A 26,016-nucleotide genomic window follows, 5' to 3' on the forward strand; every position below is an offset into this window, starting at 1 on the left:
TGGTACTGATCACTAAGCCACTGAACCAGCTGGCTTGAAAGCACGCTCGCAAGCTGCATAGTGCTGCAGTGCTCTGTATCTCATTACTCCTGGTAAGTATGCAGCAAGTAAACCTATCAGGAAAGCGAAGGGGCGGTGCTGAGCCACGCCTGTGTGTGTGAATAGACAAGCAGAGCATTTGTTCAGGAGTGCGCTTGCTTGGGTGCCCCTATTGCAAGCTGCTTTCTCTGGGGGCACTCAGCAAAAGGGAGGGACCAGGAGTGGCGGCAGGGGACCACACAAGAGGAGGATCCCCTACAGCACCCTGTGCTTCTTTGGAACCTCAATTTGGTTTTCTATGCCCTGCAGAAACCACCCTTTAAACCCATCAGGGAACTCTCTTTGGATGATCTCTCCTGCAAAGTAGCCTTCTTTGTGGCCAGCATATCTGTCAGAGGAGTTAATGGCTCTCTTGTAAGGAGTGATTGCCTCATTCCTCAGTGAAGACATAGTTCTTCTTTCTTTGTGCCCTGCTTCAAAGGAGTTTGCTTTTTACTGTTTGGATCTGGTCAGAGTCATCAGTTTTGAGTCTACCTCAAAGCTACAGCTATGATCAGGAAAATGGACTCCCTATTTGTACTACCCTCCTTCAAAATCCACAAACTCTAGGTAGATAAGACAATTCATCTCAATAGTTTACACCCTAATGGATAAGACACCTCCTGCACTTATAGATGCTCACTCCACCAGACTGGTAGGAGTTTTCTAGGCATTAAGACATCAAGTCTCTGTTGCCCAGCACCCAGTCTTTTGTTCATACCTTTTCAAAGTTCTACCAGGTGGACGTCCAATTCTGTGGATGCAGCTCTTGGCCTAAAAGGTCCTTGCAGCAGCACACCGAGTTGGGTTTGCTGACCCTTGCTATTGTTGGGCCTGTTGGCACAGTTCTACTTTCCATTTTGTTTGCCACTCTTCTTATTCATTGCTTGGGGGGAGTCACAGGGTATATGAATATCAAGCCTGTGTTCTATACTGTATGATTAAGATATACGAAATTTTGACTTACTTGTAGATTCCATATCTTAGAGTACAGTACAGGACACAAGACACCATCCTTTCTGCACCTGTGTTAATTCTGCCATGCTTACAACTAAACTAGATGTAAGGTTATGGGGGAAGGGGGGAGTGTCCTCAAAAGCTTTGCCAGTGTCCAATCACCTAAAAGTTCCAATCTATAACCCAGGGTTTGTGAATATCAAGCCTGTGTCCTGTACTATACTCCAAGATATGAAATTTACAGAAATTTCTTTACCACTTGCTGACCACCCTGTAGCAGTTTTACTGCTACAGGGCAAAAGCTCTGCACAGGATCACGTATATATACGTGATTCTGCATTTCCGGCAGCAGGCTACTTTTGTTGTGCTTCTTCACAGCAGAAGCCGATCTGCGGGTGCCAAGCACTCAATGTCCTCTGGCACCCGCCAATCGTCGGTAAACAACATAGAACAGGGACAGCGAATATAAAGATAAACCTGCGCTAAAAGATCATGTGAACACCAATAATAGGTATGCTGCTGGTCATCACAATGTAAAGATAAGAATACATTTTATAAACTACAGCGCAACACCCAAAAATGGCAACAATTTGGAAAAAATGTGATTGAAACACTAAATTAATCAAAATACCCCAAAGCGCTATAGTGCTAGGGCTCATAAAGTGAAAGAGAAGAAATCTAAATATGGTTAATACGTTCCTTTATTGATAATTGCAATAAAAATACACTTACATATGAGTATAAATCATATTGCCTATTTGAATTTCCTGGGAAAGCTGGTGTATCGCACTGGTTGCACCGCCATATTTGGATTCCTTCTCTTCCCCTTTATGAGCCCCAGCCCTTGGTGAATACCTTCAGGAACCACACCTTGTCCCACTTACTAGTCCAGCCCGATAGACCCATATGCTATATGGCTAAGGGGTCCACATTATCTGGTAAGTGGGTTTTGCCTCAAGGGAGTGGATCACTGGACACTGCAGGAGCACCTTTGGAATTTTTCCACATTTGTAGCACTTTGGAGGAACACTAAGGAACTTTTAACTGGACACGTGCTTATCAATTTTTGGATTGAAGTTACACTGATAGCACTTTATTTTTTGTAGCAATGTTGAGTCTTTACTGACCACTTGCTGTATGAACTTCTAGCACTTTGTTTTGGAAAAACACTAAGAAACTTTCACTGGCCACACGTTTAATGTAATTATGGATTGAAGTTGCACGATTAGCACTTTACTTTTCGAAAACATCGGTGTGTCTTAACACATGCCACATGCTTTATGAACTTTTTGCACGCAAGCATTATATATTGGAGGAGTTTCACTGGTCACTTGCTTGTCATAATTATTTTAATTTACACTGAATGTTTTAACACTAGAAGAATTTATATGGAGGGTTTGTATATATTTTATATATTTACACTAATTTTCATGCACTATAGCACTTTGGGGTATTTTGATTAATTTAGTGTGTTTCAATCACATTTTTACCAAATTGTCAAAATAGAACGGGGATCTGCCAATGTAAACGAGGCGGATCGCCGTTCTGACAGGGGGGAAGGGATGGATTCTGTGTTCCTGCCAAGCAGGCACTAGAATCCATCTCTTCCCCTAGTAAAAGCAGCATGTCCAGTATACATAAACACTGGCTAGGCACACAGTTAATCCTTTGATCACACTAGATGTTTAACCCCTTCCCAGCCAGTGTCATTAGTACGGTGACAGTTCGTATTTTTAACACTGACACTTTTGACACTTTGCAGGAACCAGTGACACTAATACAGTTAGTGTCTGATTGTCTGCTGCAATATTGCAGTCCTGGTATAAGTCACTGATCGCTGCCATTACTAGTATAAATATAAATAAATAAATCCATAAATATATACTATAGTTTGTAGATGCTATAACGTTCCCATAAACAAATCAATTCACGCTTGTTGGGATTTTTTTTTACCAAAAACAAGTAGCAAAATGCATATTGGCCTAAAATTAGATTTTTTTTTTTTTTTACTGGATATGTTTCGCAGAAAGTAAAAAAATTGGATTTTTGACTTACCGTAAAATCCATTTCTCTGATGTTCATTGACGGACACAGCTCCTAAACTTCTTAACTATTGGGATATACTGCCCCCTACAGGAGTGGGATACTAGGCAGAAGAAAAGTCCTACAAGTGTTACAAGCAGTGTCACAAGAATTACAACTCCACAGAGGGGTGGGTGCTGTGTCTGTCAATGAACATCAGAGAAATCCCATTTTCTCTTTGGTTCATTGACAGACACAGCTCCTGATCTTTTTAACCATTGGGACGTCCCAAAGCAGGGTTAAACATAAGAGGTGGGAACAGCAAAAAAATAAATTCCCAGGGCTAATTATAGCAAACCAGGTAAACAGGAGATTAATGGGTCGTAATTGCCCTTTTTACGACAATGGGAACGTGACCTCAACGTTTCTTTCAAACCCAAGCAAACAGAAAAAGTTCTGACTTTGGCCCACAAGTCCTTCACAAAATGAACGTAGACTGCCCGGACAGATGCTGGAGATGCGGCTGTGAGGGAGGGACAATGCTTCACATTTTCTGGGCTTGTCCCTTACTGAGGGAATTCTGGAGTGAGGTTGCATCGGTCATCAAACAACTTACCGCGGTCGAGGTGGGATACGATCCTGTGCTGTACGAGGAGACCAATTCAGAAATACAGGAAGTCCCTGACAATCCATCTTCTCAATGCCGCAAAGGCCTACATTCCGGCCATGTGGAGGCAGACGCAGCCCCCCACCCGGAAATTGTGGTTCTCCAAGGTGACTGAAATTCACCGTATGGAGGAATTGACTGCTACATTAAAAAAACCCAGAAGAACTAACATGGGACCGCTGGCGGACCTGGGTGTACTTTACAGGTTCTGACGCCTATTTACAGGACATCGGCTGAGCTGTTGCGGAATTTTTGGCCTTTGCTGGGTAAGTGCCCTGGTGTCCACATCCTGGCCCTCTCCCTCTCCTCTTTCCCCTCTTCTCCTGCAGCTTCCTTCCCTTCCTCCCTCGTGTCCCCCCTCTTTTACAGTCTTAAGAGGCTTTATCTTTGATGTTGGTTATGTTGCAGTATATCAGGACCCCCCCTGTCTGGGCGGTATGTAAGGTGCTCTCGTGCCAGATTCGGTGGCATGCCCTTGTGCCTCCACTGGCATGCATTCGCACTGTCTGCACCTTCCTTCACTATACCTTAAAATTGTTCCTACATAGCACCTAAGTTTATCTGTACATTGTCACTACCTGTCTGACGCTACCGTTTGAATCTCCATGCATACATGCTGCTGTATTTGACTGACTCCTTTTGTTGTTTTGAGTGACTATGTTTTCTTTTTGCCTCTTTTGTACGGTGCTTTGCTTTCAATAAAGAAATAAAAAAAAAAAAAACCCAGGAGCTCAAAACAACTGGAGCTCACCTGAAAAAAACAATGCACCCTCAAAGAGGACCAGGTCCTCTAAACAGCAGCCTGCAAAACCTTGTGGCCAAAGGAAGCATCCGCAGATGCCAACACATCCACTTTGTAGAACTTCGTGAAAGTGTGCACCAACAACCAGGTGCAAACCTCTTGCAAACCTACGTCACTGACTCACTGATGACGGAAGGCCGAGGAGCGCCCAAGTACAGTGAGTCTTGACAGGGAAAGGAGGAATCTGACCCCTGATGGAATAGGCCTGAATCACCGTCTCTCTGATCCATCTGGAAATGTTCGCAGAGGAAGCAGGCAACTCTTTCCAAGGCCCATCCGTAAGCACAAATAGTGAGTCTGATTTCTTAAAAGACTCCTCATCTGCCAGGTACAACCTAATCGCCCAGACCACATCCAAGGCATGCAAAGCAATTTCCTTCGTATGTTTTGGCCTGGGACACAGGGAAGGCAACACAAAGTCTTCATTCAAATCAAAATCAGAGACAACCTTTGGAAGGAACGACGGACAGGGGCGAAGAACCACCTTGTTTCTGTGAACCACCAAGTAAGGTGAACAAAAGTATAACACTGCCAATTCCGACACCTTGTGCGCAGAGGTGATAGCCATAAAAAAGGCCACCTTCTGGGACAGCGTAAGCAGGGGAATCTACTGAAGTATCTCAAAGGGAGGCTTCTGGAAGACTGAGAGCACAAATTGAGGTCCCAAGGCGGTAACGGAGACCGCACTGGAGGAGCTAAGTGCCAAACTCCCTGAAGAAAAAGTACTCACCAGGGAGTGTGTGGCCAAGGGCCGTTGAAAGACCGCTAAGGCCGACACCTGGCCCTTGATAGTACTCAAGGCTAGTTTCTGCTCAACCCCGTTGAAGGAAGGTCAAGATCCGAGCCACCGAAAAAGAACGAGGATGAACCCCAAGAGACTCACACCATGCAATGTAAGTCTTCCACGTACGATGATAGATCTTCCTAGAAGTAGATTTCCTAGCTTTTTTTTTTGAAATTCAATGTTTATTAGGAGAGGAAAAGGCATACAATGGAGTCAAGATCAACAGTACAGGACCATGTACACAGTTCCAGACATAACTCAACTTTGAAATGAATACTAGCAATCACATTATATACAACGTCAGAACAGGAGGGCAGTTGAAGAAGACGTCAGATCAAGGTGCCACAGGAGGCCAGGCCCCCGGAGAGGTCTCTCCCCCCCCCCCACAAAAGACCCAACCCCCCGCAGTCGACCAGGGGGGACCCAAGTATATATGCCCACAGGAAGAGACAGATAAATAAAAGAAAAAGTGTAGCAATTCCTATTCTCCCGCCTCTCCCAGGCCCACAGGGTGAGAGGGAAGAAGTTAGGGACAGTAGAGGGGGGCAAGACATAGAATGGTCACCTTGTCTTGAAAATTAAGGATCCGTGCAATAAGGGAGTGTGGAGGGGCTCCTGAGGGAGAAGGGTGCAGAGGTGTGCGATGTGCTCTTTCAATTACAAAGGTAGACGAATGTGCATCATTGCCAAAAACATTCCGCAGCCATAAATGGAGAAACCGTTCAGGGCGAGAGCCCTCTGAATGCTCGGGGAACCCCCACAATGCGGAGGTTGTTCCTGTGTGAGCGGTTCTCCGGGTGAGCTAATTTAGCTCAAAGGTGTACCAGCTCATCTGTGGCTGTGCGCATCGTAGCAGACAAGGGATGCACTGTATCCTCCAGTGAATGAATGCGCTCCTCAGCCGCCCCAGTTCTATCACGCAGGTTCTGTACATCCAGCTTCAATAAGGAGAAATCAATGTGGATGGTTTCTATTTGGGCAGCGAGAAAGGCCTTGCAATTCTGTATAGCAATCATGTGTGCCAGCATAGGTTCAGCCAGGGGAGGATCAGTGGCACATAGGGAATAGAGCTCTGGGGCGATGGAGAGTCTGCTTGGGTAGAGAAGGTATTAGGGAATGAGTCACTCACCTATGGTGTGGAGTCCTGTGCAGAGGATGGTAAAGGCTGCCGTGTATCTGAAGGCAAGGCCAAGGCGCCATCTTGCAGACGGAATCGATCAAGTTGCTCTGCCGTGGATGGGGGCATGGGAGCCAGTATTTTACCATTTGGTCGGTCCACGGCTGTGGGGGAGAACACTGTACCAATTGGCAGGAGAAAGGACACAGGATGACTGCAGGATTAAAAGTTCAGAGCCAGAGCCACGTATCTATGCAGCCGTTCGCTCCGCCATCAAGCCCCATATGTGACATTTTAAAAGCCTTTGCAGGTTACCACTTTCATGTACAAAGAAGGTTTGGTGTTAGAATTACTGTTACTAATGTGTTCCAGCTTGTACAGATGGCAGGTTATCACTGGGATTGCACAGGGTAGCCCAATTCCCATTTGGTGCGGTTTGACGCCTCATTCATTTGGATAGGCTACAAATTACACTGGAATGCGGAAATATTAGTGCATGCACAAAATGTGCAACAACAAACCACATGATACTGCGGTACCATGCAATTTGGTGCCCTCAAACACACTGCATTTGCGATCTAGATTTGGGGTGCTGATAACAATACATTGGCTCCTGCATGCAGATTGCAAAGGCAGTGCGGGTCACCTGCAGTGTGGAAAACATGTCTTTCCCTAACCATGTTCTGGTGTGAAACGACTCTGGAGGCAGAGAGGCAAAAAAGGGGCAAATAAAGCAAAGATGGGTACATCCCTTAACATCCCAGCGTCTAACTATATTTTGTCCTAATGTATAAGGAAATCAGAACCTAGGGGGGTAGGGGGTAGAGCAGAGAGCTGCAGACTAACAGTCAGCAGCTCTCTGCTCACGGAGCAGTGAGAACTGAAGGCCCGTACACACGTACCGATCGTCAGCCGACAGAACGTCCTACAAATGTTCGCGGCTGGCGTGTTTGTTGTTTGTCTGTTGAAAAGTGCTCAAAACTTGCCCAGGACATTTGTCTGCCGACAGAAAATGACGTCACTACGTTCCACGCACGTTCGCCGCTACAAAAGAGGAAGTGAGTGTTTGGCCGTGACCCTTCTGGGCATCTCGCGCTGATTTCGGTAGCATTTGTTTGGTTGACGACATTTCGCTATTTTCCGAGACATCGTTCGAGAATTTATTATGGCGACCGTGAATTCGTCCGTTGCTGTCGTTAGTGTTGGAGTTTTGGCTCTGAGACGACGTACGAGCAATAGGAAGAAGAAGCAGACCTCCTGGACGAAAAATTGGTTGCTTAACCGTGATCAATTTTCTCATATGTCCTTGCTGAGGGAGCTCCAGGAAAATAATCCTGATGACTTCAGGAATTATTTGAGGATGACGGATCCCATCTTTTACCGTCTTCTTGCCCTGGTGTCCCCCTATATTCTGAAGCAGGATACTTGTATGCGGCTTGCAATTACTCCTGAGCAAAGGTTAATTGCGACGTTGAGGTATCTTGCAACAGGGAGAAGCCTGCAGGATCTGAAGTTCACCACAGGCATCTCCCCCCAAGCACTTGGAGTCATCATCCCTGAGACCTGCTCTGCCATCATCAAGGTCTTGCAGAAGGACTATATCAAGGTATGTTTGATTTTTTACATTACATGTATTAGTTGTTTCACCAGAATTATTAGGTTTTTGGATGTACAGCAATTGACACAGGCCATTATTTTGTAACTACCCTCTGTCCGCATGCACATAGTAGTAAAGATGTAGATTATCTTAACCATTTGTAAAATTACCCACTAACCACCCCAGCATTTTCTCCTATGTGTCCCTAAACGCATTGCCTGTTAACAGTATTTTTAATTTGGGTCATTTTATTACTTTTTCTCAAACAATTATTCCTTGGCCAATGTTTTATTACATAGTTTATGATTTATCTAAAATACATCAGTCCATCCATTCCCACCTATGATTGTGTATGTTTATGTAATGATGTTAAAACCTTCACTGACCACAAGCCCTTATTGATGTATAAATGCCCAGTTTTACTTACCCATCCCCCACCCACATGCTAAAATCTCAAAGTCAGCATATACCAAAGCTCAAGCTCTGAGGTCTTCAAACTACGGCCCTCCAGTTGTTCAGGAACTACAATTTCCATCATGCCTAGTCATGTCTGTGAATGTCAGAGAATTACAAGGCCTCATGGGATGTGTAGTTCTGCAACAGCTGGAGGGCCATAGTTTGTAAATCTCTGCTCTAGCTGGTGAGTATAATGGGCCATACACACTATAAGATTGTCAGAACAATTTATCCTTCCGATTTACCTAAACCAAATAATATGAGGTCCAACAAACACTTTCAAATCCTATGCAATCTGGTAGGCCCTTGCACATAGAAAAGGTAAATCTGCAGGAAAAAGTCTTCAGAGAATCTTATAGTGTGTATGGCCCTTTACAATATAAGAACAATAGGAGGTTGAAAATAAATGTATGTATATGTTACATCCCCTAATCCAAACGTTTGCCTTCCTGTTGTTTATATTTTTAACAAGTTGCATAAGCATTTAACAGACAACTGTGTGTGTAATTAATAATGTGATGTGCTCAAGCACTAATTTTTATTTATTTTTTTTGTTTCCCCACAGTTTCCTTCAAACGCAGAGCAATGGCTGGAGATTTCTGCTCAATTTCTGGAGAAGTGGAATTTTCCCAATTGTGGGGGTGCTATTGATGGGAAGCACGTCCGCATTGTCCCCCCTCCGAATTCCGGCACATTTTATTATAATTATAAAGGTTTTTTTTTAGTATAGTAATGCTAGCCATAGTTAATGCAAACTATGAGTTTATTTATTTGGATATTGGCAAAAATGGCCGCAATTCGGATGGGGGAGTTATTGAGCAGACGGAGTTCGCTCGTCGTCTAAAGAACGGCACTCTGAACCTGCCCTCCAGGGAGCAAACTGTTGAGGGTATGAACTTTGTGTTTATCGCAGATGATGCTTTTGCGCTTGGGGAGCATCTCATGAAGCCCTACCCTGAGAGGAACCTCACCCCCGACCAAAGGATTTACAACTACCGGTTGTCCAGAGCTCGCAGAGTTGTGGAGAATGCCTTCGGGATAATGGCCAACCGGTTCCGGATATTCCTGACGTCCATACACCTGGCACTGTACAAAGTGGATAATGTGGTCTTGTGTTGCTGCATTTTGCACAACTTCCTACGCAGGAATGTACACAATTATGTTTTGCAGCAACTGGATACAGACCCTGCTATGCCAGGTACAAGTCGAGAGGCCCAACCTCCAGACCAAGTGGAGTCCATGACGTAAATGCAATTTGGACGGTCAGGATTGGCATCACACAGGGCCCGTCAGATCCGCCAGGAATATCTGGACTATTTCTTGGGGAGAGGAGCTGTGTCATGGCAGCAATCAATGTCACACACACATTAATGTTGTTAAAGATTTGACACACAAGATAAATGTCAGCGATCTATTATTTTAAAACACATTAAACAAAAATTGCTATGATTCTGTATTGTGGATTCTAATCATTTGGGCACATATGGCCAACATAATTTTTGGTGTAAATCATGTTATATATATGTGTGACTTTGGAAGGGTTAATACATTCATCATTGGGTTTCTTTGCTGTAGTCTCTCACCAGCTGATCCAAAGTGATGATGGCCATGTGTTATTTTTTAGCCAGTGGTGTAAATACAAGGGCCTTCTGCACCCCATAAAATTTCCACAAACCCTCTCACATTGAGAACTAGGTCACACCCAAGGTTCATCTAATGTCATCTTACATTGGTGGTCATTGTCCAGAAGGTGCCCATACTATAGATTTCATAAAATACATTAGGGTATTAAAAACGTACCTACACCTGTTATGTTGTGTTCATTTATGACATCCTTCTCACTGCCCACCAATGTTAGGATATTTCAGTGTTATGTGAAACTTGATCATTGTTCATCTCAAAGTGTTATATATATATAGGTAATGGAAAGTGAACTAGAGCAACGAACAAGCAATACACTATAGATTACACTGATCTCCCTACACTGATTGCTACTGGCAATATCAATGCCATATTGAATCCTAGGACTGCTAGTACCTTGAGTGTTGAGTCACACTTATGCGATGTGGGAAGTCTGCGACTTTGCAGCCTTCCAGCATTGCATAAGGGTGACCCGCCACTTACTTTTTGCACAGGATTGTATTCCACAAGTGTTAAGCACTGTGCGATCCAATCCAGATACATCCGAAATAAAGGGTCATGTGCGACTTGTATGCGTGTTCATTGCGAATGTAGCCATACAAAGTGTATATGTCTCAATTCACACTGCACATCTGATGGCATGTAATATCGTAGCGCACTGCTCCTTTATTACATGCGATCAGATGTTCATGCGAAAATCATCTATACATTTTGTATGGCTCAATTCGCACTGCACTCGCACAAAAGTCGCACATGATGCATTTATTCAGCCACATCAGGATAGGATCGCACAGTCGTTCAAACTTGTGTGATCCGATCCTGTGTGAAATGTCAGATCGCACTGTGATATGCGTTAAAACTGGGGGTATCTTTAACATTTCATTGACACCTCCAGCAACTCGCATATGGCAGTGTCCAAAATGCTTTCATTAACATGTAAATATGGGAATAGGACAGCCATCATACATTTAGTGCTTCTTTACACAGCTTTAGACCTCGACCCCCCCAACGAAAGTCTAATAAAGAATTGAACACACATTGTTGAATGTAAAAATGTTTTAGTATCAAACATTCACAGGGTTAGGGTTAGGGTTAGGGTGTTGTAAAGTGCTTTTCCCAAACTTGGGTACACTCTTTAACATCTGAGTGTCATAAAACTGGCATAAAAGATTATATAAAATTTTGAACATCAGGAACATCCCAATACAAACATTAAAAACTTTTAAAAAAATTTTTTTAGAATTTGCCAAGCATGTCCACAAAATCACGCATTTTGGTTTGCAATGCCGTTGCAGTCTCCTTTATTTGCTCTAGGTCTGAGCAGCATTGAAGAGCCTCACGGGTCAATTTGGCCAAAGTGCAACTATGTAATACATGATCTGGAAAATAAAATACAACGGAGTCAATGTGAATCACCTACATGAGGTTATAATAGAGAAACATTTGGTGTGCAGGTAATCTTAAAATCCTCTCGAGTTAATACCTACCCTGTTCTTATGCTCTTTTGCCCTAGGCTCTTCTTCTTCCTCCTGTCCTCCTCCAATGCTGTTGCTGATGATTCTGACGGTCTCCTGAGCTTACTATATATTCATTAGGGGTGTGAACGCATGATGACGTCATTGTGAGGGCATGGTCGTAATGTATATATATTAAGATGCAGAGACCAGAGACGGGCAGAATGCACGGCAACAGCATCGGAGGAGGACAGGAGGAAGAAGAGGAGCCTAGGGCAAAAGAGCAGACAACATAAGAGCAGAAGATTGGACAGCAGAAGACTGGAGAGGAGAAGATCCAAAGAGCAGAGTGGAGAAGACCGGATGAAGATCTTTAAGAACATTTCATAAACGTCTCCTGTCGTTATTCACATACACTTCCATTTATGTGGTTAATGTGTAGGGGTACTATGTACCCCATACCCATTCACATAGTGATTGGGGTCTGGGATCTGGGGGCCACCCTTTGTTAAAGGTTGCTTCCAAAGTCCTAGGAACCCCCTGGCCGCATGACCCCCCAAAACCACCAGACAGGGTTGTGGGGATGAGGCCCTTGTCCTCCTCTACATGGGAGCAAGGTGCTTTTGGGTGTGCGGTGCAGAGGCCCCCTGGCCCAAAGCAATAAAACCCCCCCATGTTGAGGGCATGTGTCCTGCTGTGGTCCAGGGGGTGTTTGGTCCGCTTGCTCGTTCTCTTTCCTGGCCTGACAAGCTGCATGCTTGGATAAGGGTCTGGTAGGAGTTTTGGGGGTAACCCACGCTGTCTTTTTGTTGTGGGCATACCCTCAAACTCAATACCACACACCAAAGGCCTGGTTGTGAACTTGGGGGGGACACCCACGGTGGGTTATTCAATTTGTCTGTGTAGTTCCCCCTCAAAAATCTTCACAGCGAAAGTGGCCCCGCAAGTCAGAGCATCCTGATCCGACTTACGGTGCCACTTCCATTCAAATAAAGAGGCTCCCATAGGGAACTAGTGTTGACAATTGGAGGCTACAAATAACACTGATAAAAATCATTATGAAAAACCTACGTGGGCACACAACTGGCTCTCTGACACTTGGTCCTGGATCCTCCACAGTTTCGGAAGTGGCTTCCACGCTGCTTGCCAAGTTGCCAGGAGATCGGGGTTCTGACATGGCTGGGGATGCCACATCCTGGCATGACGCAACATCTGCAATGTAAATTTGTAAGGGAATACAAGAATATAAGGTTAAACAATCATTGCAAATACACATATTTCTATGATCCCACTACACAAAAATCTTTGCCTACCAACCTTCTTGTTGCTCTGGTGTCTGGTCACTTGTTGGCTCCACCAGGATTATTTCCAGAATAATGTCTTCATCTACATAATACAAAAAAGTTGCCATATCATAAAAGTCACAAGAGGTACATTTGTTAGGACATGGTGCCCTGCTTGATAGCTCTTTTAGTAACAAATATGAAGACATGTACATGGTTATCTACGAAAAATATGGTACATTAATGTTTGACTGTGCATAGGAACCAATTACCTTTAGTGGAATCTGTGCCACCATCTGGGCCCATGTCCTCATCTTCTTCCACAACTGCCGATGGAGCTGCCAAACCTCTCCTCCTCCTTTCCCATAGTTTGGCACGGAGTTTTCGTTTTTCTCCTATTTAAAGGTTTGATTAATAATCTGTGATTAATAGGAATGTTTGCAGAGAAGATTTGTGCAGGAAAGAACGTTCGTTGCAACACAATACATATATTTTTAACTATGGCTTCCTGACTTTTAATGTCATATACTAAAACATCAACAATAGATCGATCTAATCACGACATGACAACTAAAATGAGTAATCTAACTTTTTACATAGACATTATAATCTAGACATGTTAATACAACATACACAAAATTATAAAAAACATATTGCATGTTTAAAAAAATAAATAAAAAATAAAAAAACTTACTTTTTTTCAAAATCCGATGGATTTGGCCCAGCTGATCCTGCTTACGGTGTTTCAGGTCGGACCACCGTTTCCTAATTTGATCTTTCGATCGCTCCACACCAAATTTTTTTAGCAAACAGGCCACCACCTTATCCATGATGCCATCTTTCCTGGCATTGGGCCGGTCGTAATTTGCCAACTTGCCATCATAGTCCATTTTTTCTAAAATGGAGACCAACTCCACCATTTCTGGCTTTGTCATGGGTGTAGCCCTTGATTTTCTGGTGGTCCAATCACTTCGGCCCCCACTTGATGAACTCTGAGATCTTTCAGACATTCTTCTTGATTAAAAGATTGTTCCACTGCTTCAGGTGTGTGTGTCGCATGTAGGCCTGATCTTCAGCACGTACACACCCCTGCACAAGCCCGCCACTGGAGGAGGAGTTGACGCATGGGCTGTATTTAAAGGACGCCAGATCTTTCGGCCGACGATTCGCTAGCGGACATATCAAGGGTTGGAGCACGATCGAGCGGCGAATCACGACTTTTCCCCACAAACAAAGGTACGACTATTTTAATAGAAAGTGTGTGTTTTGGGCCCTATACAGCTTTTACTATGAATATCTTTATTATGTCCCAAAATACATGCTATTTTAATATGTTTTGTGTTGTGTTGTGTCTTGCAGGCATATACTGTCCTGCAAAATGGTGGACAAATACACCACACAAAACTTTCTCATCAGTTTCATTGATGAGTTCAGGCATCTGCCCTGTTTGTGGAAAGTCAAGTCGGCAGAATATAAAAATAAGAAACTAAAACAACAGGCCATTGAACACCTAGTGGCATTCTACAAGCCCGTCTGTCCTGGGGCAAATGTGGAGTATGTACGGCGAAAAATTAACAGCATTCGCAGTGCCTACAGGCGGGAGGTTAAGAAAATTGAGGATACCACCAAGTCTGGAGCAGGTGCACAGAATGTACATGTACCACGGCTGTGGTACTTTGATAACCTGCGATTCCTGGCAGACACCTTGGAATCAAGGCCATCCATCTCAACACTGCCTTCGACTTCGGCAGAGGGCTCAGTGTCAGTTGATCCAAGCCAGGATGAAGATATCCTGGAGGAGAGTTTTACTCAGGTATGGCATTTCACTATATATTGTCTGCTAAAATTTAATCATGTAACAAAATTATAAGCTAAAGCATAATTGACCCTTTATGTAAACTGGCATAGCAAGGGGTTGGCATGACAGACAACCGCCAGGGGCGCAGGCCAAGGGGGGTGGGTCGCAAAAACATTGGCATTGTTTTAATGATTTTTTGAACAATCCACTCAGCCTGCACACCCCAGAACCCCCAGTTTGCAGGCGGATTCATGCAGGTGTAAAACATTGAGAGCTGCTTCATGCAGGTGTAAAACATTGAGAGCTGCTTCATGCAGGTGTAAAACATTGAGAGCAGCTGAGCCAAAAGACCAGGAGACTGAGACTGCCTCTCACTGCATCCCCAGCACACCTCTGGTCTTACAAACACTGCTGCATCCCCAGCACACCTCTGGTCCTAACAAACACTGCTGTAGCCTCAGCATTCCTCCGGCTCAACCTTTTTTAAAACAAAACTAACAAACTAACAGCTCCTGCAAATGATAAATCCATCCTTGCTTCCATGTCTCTGGTCTCTCACTGTGGGTCAGCAAGGCAGGTGGCTCCCTTATTCATGTTTTCCTGCAACGCTTCACCCTTAATGCCCTACATCAAGCCCTCTGCAAGTTCAGGCCCCTCTCTCTCTGCAACCCCCCTTCTCTCTCTCTCACACCCCCTCTTTCTCTCCCTCTCTCTATCTCTCACCCCTCTCTTTCTTGTTTTTCACACCTGAGACAATGATTGCCCACTAGAGAGCTCTACACTGGGCAAACAAGGGACAAATGAAAAACATTTAATGCCCTTTTATATTTGGGGGGGGGGGGGGTTACATTTTTACATTGATCTTAGGGGGGGGGGGGGTTGTTGCCAAATACAGCTCCTCAACAAGGGCACTGGAGACCCTAGATACGCCACTGTATGTAAAGTCTGCTATTTGTTCACAATAATATAACAAACATGCATTTTTATATACACTATAACATTTTAAACAATTGTTCATTTCATCAACAGGGAAGTGTCACTGAGGAGGAGGCAGGTTGCAGCCAGGAGCCTGGGGAGCCTGCGGAGCCTGTGGAACTCTTTCCACCACCACCTCCTCCTGCCAAACGGAGGCAAAAGAGGAAACACATCGACGACATCACCGATGAATTTATACAGGAGGCCACCATAGCCCTACGTCGCAAACCGGAGGCCAATGAGTCCTTCGGCAACATGACGGGCAAAATTTTAGATAAGGTGGACCTCAGGCAGTGTCAGTATGCCAGAAAAATTATTCTGGATGTGCTGCAAAACGCTGAAAACGGCATCCTTAATGAGCACAGCCATGCATGCCAGGAGCACCCATGCCCTCCACCTCCACCTCCACCTCCACCTCCACAACAGCCACCACCTCCCAAATGCCACATGGCCAGTGGCAATATGGCCAGCAGGATCCAAACATGCCCTCATGGCAACCTGATTACAGTTACCAGCAACTTTAATTTTTGTAACCCCCTATTATTTATTTTACCCCTGTTTGGCAGTTTCTAATTTAATTTAGTCCAAATGGACCTTTTTTATGTTTTTTTTTTTTTATATGGAGAGTATTGATGTTTTCATTTGTTTTTTCTGAGATCCAAAAAATAAAGAAAATTGTAACTAAAAAATGGCCTATCTGAATTTGTTAACATGTTTAATATTGTGCATAACCTGAAAAATATGTTTTATACATTAATTCATAAAAGAATAAAGGGTCATATCAATAGTTAGATCTTTGCTGTTAAAAAAAAAAAAAAAAAATGGTGAAGAGTTCAAATTATTTAATTATAAAATTTGATAGAACAGATAGAATATACAAACATTATCTTCATCATAACAGAACACATGCCTTTTTATTAGAAAAGTATGGCATTATGAGCAGCATCTTCCTTCTTCTCACATTTATCAAGATGAGCATGTGCTCCACATTTCACCTATTTCTTGGACTGCCGCGAGCCGAAAGTTCTTTCTGGATAAAATGTTGAGTTAATAGAGAAAATTCTTCCGGGACCTCATTTGGTTTGATCATGCGTGTTGGGATTTGTAGCTGTGTGTCGGCTGATTTCTGTACTGACTGGCGAACAATCTGCCGTTCTGGTGTCGGCATACAAAAATTTCAATGCTTGCAAGACAGATTCTTGTCCGCAGAATGTGCGCTGACGGCTGTCGGAGGCACCATACTAACAAGCGTACAATCGGCAGATCTTTCGTCCGCCGACGTTTGTATGCCGACGATCGGTACGTGTGTACGGGCCTTGAGAGATCAGCGGTGTTCGATCGCTCGGTTCTCAGTGTAGGAGGTGCCAGGGGACAGATGCAGCATCGGAGCGATGCTGCATCCATCTAGGTATGTATGAATCTAAAAAAAATAATATACATCTCTTTTAAATTTATTGGTTGAACTTCTCTGAAATAATATATAGCTGATATAAACACTTACTAAAAATGCACTCTTTTCATGTAGAGTAGTACATCTAGCATCTTATAAGCATAAAAGAAAGTTAAAGTGGTAGCAAACATCTGACATGAAATTTTAACAAAGCATATTTTTCTATATTGTGTACTTGTCTCAATCCAGAGCACTAAGTGTCATTTCTGTCTGCTGCGTTGTTCCTCTGCTATCAGTCACTTCTTACACATTTTCCTGACACCAAGAGGTTAAAAAAAAGAGACAAGGGAGGGAGCGCCAGCACACAGCCTGTGATTGACAGTCTCTGCTTTGTTCCTGCGTGCTGTGTAGATGAGTGTGTGTCCCTTCCTTCCAATAAGCTCTCAGGTCTTCTAAAGGAGCTCTGCAGAGTGTAACGTCAGCTCCCTGCCCCTTGCTTTCTGAAATCTCAGACAAGCTGTATAAATTCTGGACTTTGAACAGATTTAGAGAAGAGAAGATTGCAGATGAACAGGTAGAACATATGAAGGATTTGTTTCAGCTCTGTGTATCACCTGAGGCTGGTCACTTTACTAGGTGTATGTATAGGGTTTACAACCACTTTCTGTGCCTACATTTTAATTAATTTAGGCTGGTTTCGCACAGAATTTGGAGCGGCTCGCAGGGGGTCCTGTGTGTCCCGTGCACTGTTTCAGGTCAGAATTCTGACTGAATTCGGACCTGAAACTAACCAGAAGACGCACAGGACTTTTCTGCAAGCTGCTCAGCAACTGACACGGAGCTGTGTGAACTGGCTCCATTGAGAGCCGGGCACAGTCTCCAATAATGCGAATTGGATGCGGAGAAACCCACATCCAATTCGCAACAGTGTGAACCCAGCCTTAAAAGAGACACTGGGTAAAAAAAAAAAAAATTCAAAGTTAGCAGCTACAAATACTGTAGCTGCTGACTTTTAATATATAGACACTTACCTGTCCAGGGAGCCCGCAATGTCAGGACCCCATCCGATTTTCGGATCAGCTGTCAGGTGCTGCCGCTGCCATTCGTATTAAGGGAAACCGGCAGTGAAGCCTTTCGGCTTCACAGCCGGTTCCCTACTGTGCATGTGCAAATCGCACTGCACTTTCTAATTGGTCCAGCGGCGGGGAAAGGAGGAGGGGGGCGGAACTTCCCAGAGATGGCGCCGTGGTGCTGTTTTCCAGAAGTGGAAAAGGGTACCTGTCAAAAACAGGTTCCCATTCTCCCCTGAAAGGGGCCAAATGTGTCACCAGAGGGGGGGGGGGGGGGGAGGAAGCAGATCAGCGGAAGTTCCACTTTTGGGTGCAACTCCACTTTAAAAAACAGTTTCAAGGAAAAAGGTCCAATGTATTTGCAAAAATATGTACCTCCCTTTCTGCCACACCTATGTCCCAAAAATAATATTCATTGTTAAGTGTTTTGGCTTTCCAGTTTTTTTGCTGCTGGCCACTGCCGTCTTGTGTAGTGGAACAAGCAGATTCAGAGTCACCACTCCTGTAATGTGCATGTACATTGTGTGGTTTCTATATATGCCCACTCTCAGGGACTTTGTGAGTGCAGGTGTGCTCCCAACAAGCAAGGGCAGTGCTACGAATAAAGATAGCAAGCACATACTTGCCTTCCTATTGTGATAATCTAGCTAACATTAGGTAAGGGTTGCAGTAAAGGGCTGACGTCAGCAAGGAGGGCACTGCAGGCTTGTTCTGACACACATTTCAGTGGAGTGACAAGCCAAGAAATAACTTAAGGATGACTTGTAGGTATTAAAAGTGTACTGTTTAAAGTTTGGTATGGTATATGGTCTTACATTGTTACAGTACATTGTTTTTAGCTATTTCTGAGGACTACAGAAGCATGTTATGGAAAATAGCAGAGTGGTGGAGTCCCCTCTAAATCTATTCTGTTGCTGTTGTCCTGACACAGTAGTGTGAGACAGTGTGGTCATTATAGGACTGGAGGTGTGTTACTAGCAGAAATACCAAGTAAAAATAAAGGAAAACCTTAAAAAAAAAAAAAAAAAAGTAATGCAGCCACCACATCTAAGGACAGATAAGCTGCAATATGCTATTTTTTTTTTTTTTTAATACACTTTAAAATAGTACTAAACCCATTGCTTTTTAATTTAACACATTGAGCCCAACAAAATAAGCATTCCCCTGTAAACTATTTGGTAGAATTCTTACCAAGCACTTGCAGTTTACAATGCTGCTGGCTCCTGCTCTCTGAGTGCCACTTGCCTAAACTTTCGGTCTTAACCTCAAAGCGTTAACAGTGGACAGTGCAGTCTCCAGTCAGTCCGTTAGCTTGGAGAAAGAAGGAAGGAGAAGCAGAAGAGTGCCTTGCCATCCTAGACTATAGACATACAATCAAATTAGAGCACCAAACAAATGTCCTAGAGACCAAGGTCATTTTATTGATAAAGCTGATTCATAGCAGAAAAGAGAAAACAGGAGCCAAACACAACCTTTATCAGAGCTTAAAGTAATTGTAAACGATCAGCTAAAACAACCAGTTCAGTTTAAAATAGAAATGAAAGGCAAAACATTTTTGTATAGGTATTAAAAACATTATAAATACCTTTTTTCCCTTTTTTATAAGTGATCATGTTTCCTCTGTTCTCAGCTCCATAAGAGCTGGGGGGAGGAGGAGGAGAAACAGCAGCACACTGAGCTTCCCAGTGAATTGCTGTGCAGCAGGGGTGTGGCAGGATAAATCTGATCATTAGAGGAGAGTACTCCGAGTTCCCAGCATAGCTAGAGAACTGACCGCGGTGTGCTCTACTGCTTAGTGTAGTCAGTTTTTATTAGGAAAGCAAGGGGACTCTAGCAGGAACACCAAGGATTTCACATAAAGGAAGGAATACAGAGAGAACAGGATACTTTCTCATACAAGTACATAGTACAGCAGATACATATCTGGAATATGAAGTGTTGGGGTAACAAACGCTTTAAAATTTCTGACTGTGCTTAAATGGACCAGGGTGAACAGATACCAAGTAAAACTGCACTGTGATTTACTGCTTGGGAAGTTTCAGGAGGGCAGATTACGCTAGTGTTAGTGAATACAGCATGTACTGTATTCACTAACACTAGAGTAATAAGCCCTACTGAAACTTTCCAAACAGTAAATTACAGCGCAGTTTTATTGGTTACTGTTTACTTGGATCCATTTAGGCCCCTTTTACACTTATGCTACCTAAAAGTCACGCGATTTTGACTCGGTTTGAAGCAATGCCTATGTCTGTGGACCTCAAAACGCATCAAAGTCGGACCAAAGTAGTGCAGGGACTACTTTGAAATCGTTGCAACTTGAAGTCGCACAGATCTGAATGGTACTCATTGGAAATCATGGAGTACGACTTGTCATGCGACTTTGCAGTCCCAAATCACAGGACAAGTCGCACAAGTGTGAAAGGGTCTTTAAGCACAGCCAGAACTCTTAAACCCTCATAAAGGGGGATTGTGTTTGGCCCTCGAAATAGGTTAGCTCTAGTCTGCTATGATTCAGTTTTATTATTAGATTACTTTGGACTCTTGGACATGTTTGGCACGCTCATTGGACTGTATGTGCATGGATTCTCAACTCTGGGTCCTTTCCCTTATTCCTGAGGGTGGTCCCTGTTTTCTGAAATGATGATAAGCCAGAGCCAGGTTTCTCAATGAAAATTTCACTGAAAGGAAAATCAGAATCCAGTGCCTTGGAGGTTTTTGTGTTTATCCTTGATTCCTTGACATGGGGCCATGTGTTTTTTAATTGATGCACATAGTGTAGGAAGACAGTTTTAGTCCATGAATACAGGGTGGGCTCTATAGGACACTGCAACTGATAGGAGCCACCCTGAAACAGGAAACCTAGGGCAATGAGATTTGCAGCAGCCTAAATTAGAACATGGGCAGGGATTAAAAGATAAAGAAGTTTCATACTAAAGTGGGGTACACACTAGTAGAAAATCTGCCGAAAATTCCCTTCCGAGGTAAAATCGTAGGATTTTCGGCTAGTGTGTACACAACTTTCAGCAGCCGATGCCGACATTTTCAACGAATAAAAAAAAAAAAAGACAAACACCAAAATTTTTATCGTCCGTCCCCAGACGACCAATTTTCGTTTAATGTGTATGCAGCGCGTCCGTGAAAAATCGCATACGAAAGACCGCGCATGATCTGAAGTTGCTGTTGACCTGGAAGCCTGGGAACAAATGTCCAAAAAAAAAAAAATTGGACGAGAAATTTCGCACTGTCAACTAAAAATGGTTATGAACGCTGAGCAAGAGAGAGAAAAATCGGAGGATATTTCGTCCGATTTCCATCAAGTGTGTATGGGCCTTTAGTGATTTAGTCAGCTGCTGAAAGTACTTAAAAACTAACATTTTAAGGATCTATAAAACTGTGGCTATGTGTGCTAATGACATTAACTCTTTAAAAGATGCAAACCTGCCTCAGCATGCGTAAATGGATGTACAGTATAACGCAAGAAGAATATACAAGCTTACCTTCTTGGGTTTGTACTTATTCACAAAAGATATTACAAATTCATATCTTTGTTGGCTCAAAGGAGGACTAAATCTCACTGGCTCCATTTGTCTTGAGGCAGCCTCTCACTGTTTACTGAAAAATATTATGTAACTTTTACATATAAATATCCAACATAACAGAGAAAATCATTGTTTTAGAATAAGTTAAAGTGTTGTTAAACCCACAACAGTAAAATCAGTCTGTATATGCAGTAAAACATGCTTGTTATACCCACTGTGGAACCTAAGGGGTTAATCAACCGCATTGTGTAAAAAGGCTGCTTAAATCCTGTATGCATCCGCCCCTTCTTGCATTGTCCCCATAACATGTCTGGATAAGACAGAATTACTGGAGTCAGGCTGCACATGCTCAGTTTGGTGTGTATTGCCGGATAATTTTTTTTTTCTTGTGAGTGCATGTGATCAGCATAAGGCCAATCAGCACTGTCCAGACAGGTCAGGGGTCCTGCATCCTGATAGAACAGCCAGTGCAGTGTGAAAACTCCTCCTACAAGCTTTAATCGGGCACTGATAGAAGTCAAAAGACTGCTATATACTGCTGATGAGAAAAGGTATTTGGCAGTTTTATATTTACTAAAATGATTGCATTTCCATGTTCTGTGGGTATTTAACACCTCCCCCCAGGCTGACAATGCTGCGGTCTGCTGTGCCTCATTTTCTCATTCCTCCAGAGTTGTGTTTAACTAACTCATCACTGGCCTTCACAGCTGTCAATCATTCAAGCACTAACCTGTACCTAATCAATAAGGGGCCAAGCACATTGTTGGATTGATGCTGGCTGAGTGGTATTCCAGTATGACAGCAAGTAGGGAATTGGAACATAAGTAGACTTCCGTGGCACGGGTACATAAGGTATGTTTGCCGTTGCAAAGCCATGTCCCTGATGACTTCCTATGATGATGAATCAAGTAGGGTGGAATATATAAAAAAAGTGCAGCGCTAAATCCAGTGATCAAATGTGTTTCCACATATAAATAAAAAGTTCATATAGTGCTCACATGTGTTTCACCTATAAATAAAAAAAATCATATGTTGATCAGATGTGTTTTCACATGTAATGAACTAAATAAAAAGTTCATATAGTGAGTCCCAAGTGAAAAAAGAAAGCGTGTACATCCAAATTCATAAGTGACGGTGAACCGTGACAGGAATCCCCACACCAAAAGGAACAATGAATGCGCTCACCGGAGGATATGGACCCAAAATACCCTATAGTATATGGGCCATACAAGCTGGTAGTACTGTAAACCCCCAAAAATGGCTGGAACACCGGATGTTAAGGAATGTGGCCAGAACGTCTCATATGGAAGCCACGGATCTCTCACAGTCATACATTGAGGAACAAGACAGAAAAACCGACAGAGTAAAACTGCTCAAAACTTTTATTAATAAAAAGCCAAAGATACACTTACAAGCATCCAATGGACATAGCAGGGAATACAGAAAGTGATGGCAATACTGACATTCCTCAAGTAGGGTGGAGCCTTGGCATGTGACATCAGCACAGATCACGGAAACTTCTGCAAATCTAACATCACGCTGTTTTTAACTTGGATCCATGTAAGTGTAACGTTTATCCCTAATAAATACTTTATATGTGAACTTACTTCACCATGAGAGGGTTCTACTTGTCTTGAGATATACACTTTGGGAGATAACTATTTTACAAATTTTAGTTCCTGCTTGGAGTAGGTTTAAACCGAGCCTGGTAACCGACAGATTGGATCCATTGCGAGTCATACCTGGGGTCTTTTGTTTGCCTGTTTTGACCATCTGTAATAGGGGTCAGTTCCATCTGGTAAGAGGCTGTGCGCGCCACTGTAGGAGGAGGCGGATTTCTCTCTGGCTCACACTTTGATCTCATCTAAGAATCATTGCATGTGGATAAGGAATGGATTTCATATTTACTTTGGTGTAATTTTATTTAGTAGCGCTACACTTCTGTTTTATTTAATACAGGAGGTGTGTACAGAACAGCTCCAGGTAGCCATATTCCATTGCAATTTCGGAAATTTACAATAGCTGCAGATTGAAAAAGAAAGGTAATTTTTAATAACATTCAATTACAATAAGATTGCAATTGTATACTCTATATTGTTTTTTCTATGTTTGCCAGTTTTTTTCCTCCACGAAAGTGGAGTTACCCTTTAAAGTGCTCCAGGACTGTGAGTGGTATTCCTACTGGCTTTTCATTGAAATAAAGTAGCTTTGTTTTTGTTTTTTAAAGTGAAGCGCTATGTTGTATTTTTTTTTATTTTTTTTGTTTTTGAGTGAAGGAGCCATTCTAGCATGCTGATTGAGGGCCATTGTAATAATATATACTGACTAGACATTAAGCCCGTTAAATTAACGGGCGCTGGAACATATAAGGTCAAACATTTGTAAAAACAGACTTGTTCCAGTTAAGCGAGAGCCTCTGTCAGCTCTGCATCCCTGTTGCCCTAGCAACGTCGGGGACATGCGTAGAGCTGACTGAGCAGCTCTCGCTTATCTCATTCTTTTTTTCTAACAACGCGAGAGCCGCATGACGTAGCCAGCTCTGCGTATAGCGTCCCTGTTGCCCTAGCAACATTGGGGACACGTACAGAGCTGACCAATCGTGACATCGCTCGCCCGCCGCCACTTGTAACGGCTGCTGCCGCTTAGCAGTAAGTCCACGCTAGCGCGTGCCCACACACACCCGTCGCTTCAACAGTTTCGCCCGGTAATATAATGTTTTTTTTTATCAATTTCTTATTTTTTTATTATTTACTTTTTATGATTATTATTCTTCCCGCCGAAAAATGCATCTGATGGACTGCACACGTGTAATAATGACGTCAACCCTAGCTGAGCGGAGCAGTCAGCTGGAGTGACGTCATTTACCGCGCATGCGCAGTCCATCGGATGCACTATCCGACGGAAGGCATTATACGACATGACGCCGGCGCTGGGTGGGCGTGTACAGGAGCGGATCCCTGCCCACCTTTCAGCATCCAATTCAGGATTGGCTGGCGTTCCGATCCAGCTGGGGAAGGAGAAGTACTTCACCTCGGTGGCGGAGAAGAGCACGGCTCCGGAGGAAGAGACCTGTCGGATGATGCCTCTGTCATGTCGGATAATGCCTTTGAGGCATCATCCGACAAGCCTCTTCCTCCGGAGCCGCGCTCTTCTCCGCCACCGAGGTGAAGTACTTCTCCTTCCCCAGCTGGATCGGAATGCCAGCCAATCCTAAGGAGGAAGTGAAGTGGGCGGGGATCCGCTCCTGTGTAACACGCCCACCCAGCGCTGGCCGGCCGCCCGAAGTCTCTCTGTGTCCCAGCGGCTGTCCGTGGGGCACATGCGCAGTAGCGCAATCCCACGGACACAGGGATACTGGACGCAGAGACACTTGCATTTTATTAATATAGATGTGCATAAATTATACATGATCCCTGTGGAGACTTTTCTCATTATTTAGTGAGAGATCAGGTGGACTCTTGGAGGCTGTGTTGACTTTAAAGCAAAAAAAACGGATAAACTCCACTATGGAATTGAAAACTTATTTAGCTTAATCTGGGGGTTATGGAAAGAAAAACATATGTTAGCAGTGCCCTGGAATGCCATCAGTAAAGCGCTTACTGGCCAAGGGCCCCTCCCACCGTCCCCCTGCTCAGAAGCAAGATAGGGTAGGCACACACCTGTAAATAGAGAAACTGCTATCTTTGGTCACTCATATTCTCCAGGCCTGGAGCCCACCTCTACTAAAAAGGAATGTCCACATGTTCAGCATTTCAATGAATTTACTGTAGTAGATGCAATTAAACAGTCTCTAAAATTTGCTGACCACCCCATAGCAGTTATGTGTGCCAAATCACGTATATATAAACATGATTAGGCTATTCCGGGTAGGATGTGCAATGTCCTCCAGCACCTACCGATTGTGTAGTACAGAGGCTTGGCTGGCTTTCCAATCCAGCTGGGGAAGGAGAAGTACTTCACCTCGATGGCGGAGAAGAGCGCAGCTCCGGAGGAAGAGGCCTGTCGGATGATACCTCTGTCATGTCGGATAATGCCTTCGAGGCATCATCCGACAGGCCTCTTCCTCCGGAGCTGCGCTCTTCGCCACCGAGGTGAAGTACTTCTCCTTCCCCAGCTGGATCGGAATGCCAGCCAATCCTGAGGAGGAAGTGAAGTGGGCGGGGATCCGCTCCTGTGTAACATGCCCACCCAGCCGCCCGAAGTCTCTCTGCGTCCCAACGCAGTAGCGCAATTCCACGGACACAGGGACAGACGCAGAGATACTTGGATATTATTATTATAGATGATTGTATCTGAGATGGTTGTGGAAGAATAAAAACACAGAAAGACCTATATATGTACAGTATCTCACAAAAGTGAGTACACCCCTCACATTTTTGTAAATAT

At 43.7% G+C, this 26,016-nt stretch overlaps 1 protein-coding gene and 1 pseudogene across 3 annotated transcripts in view; one reads left to right on the forward strand and one right to left on the reverse strand.

The window, feature by feature from the left end:
- Positions 1–21,690, reverse strand: part of HENMT1 (HEN methyltransferase 1) — a 57,233-nt gene extending 35,543 nt beyond the window's left edge. For both annotated transcript variants that reach the window (XM_082266463.1, XM_082266462.1), the window contains exon 1: positions 21,589–21,690. In XM_082266463.1, coding sequence (XP_082122589.1) covers positions 21,589–21,675 — 87 coding nt within the window. In that variant the 5' untranslated portion in view covers positions 21,676–21,690. The remainder of the gene's footprint in view (positions 1–21,588) is intronic.
- Positions 686–17,180, forward strand: LOC309561647 (annotated as a pseudogene). Its single transcript has 3 exons — positions 686–733; positions 9,046–9,629; positions 17,157–17,180. The product of its transcript is annotated as an uncharacterized misc_RNA (transcript).
- Positions 21,691–26,016: the final 4,326 nt, after the last annotated feature.

The sequence above is a fragment of the Pelophylax lessonae genome (genome assembly GCF_965119305.1).
Source record: "Pelophylax lessonae genome assembly, chromosome: 8".
NCBI classification, from domain to species: Eukaryota; Metazoa; Chordata; class Amphibia; order Anura; family Ranidae; genus Pelophylax; species Pelophylax lessonae.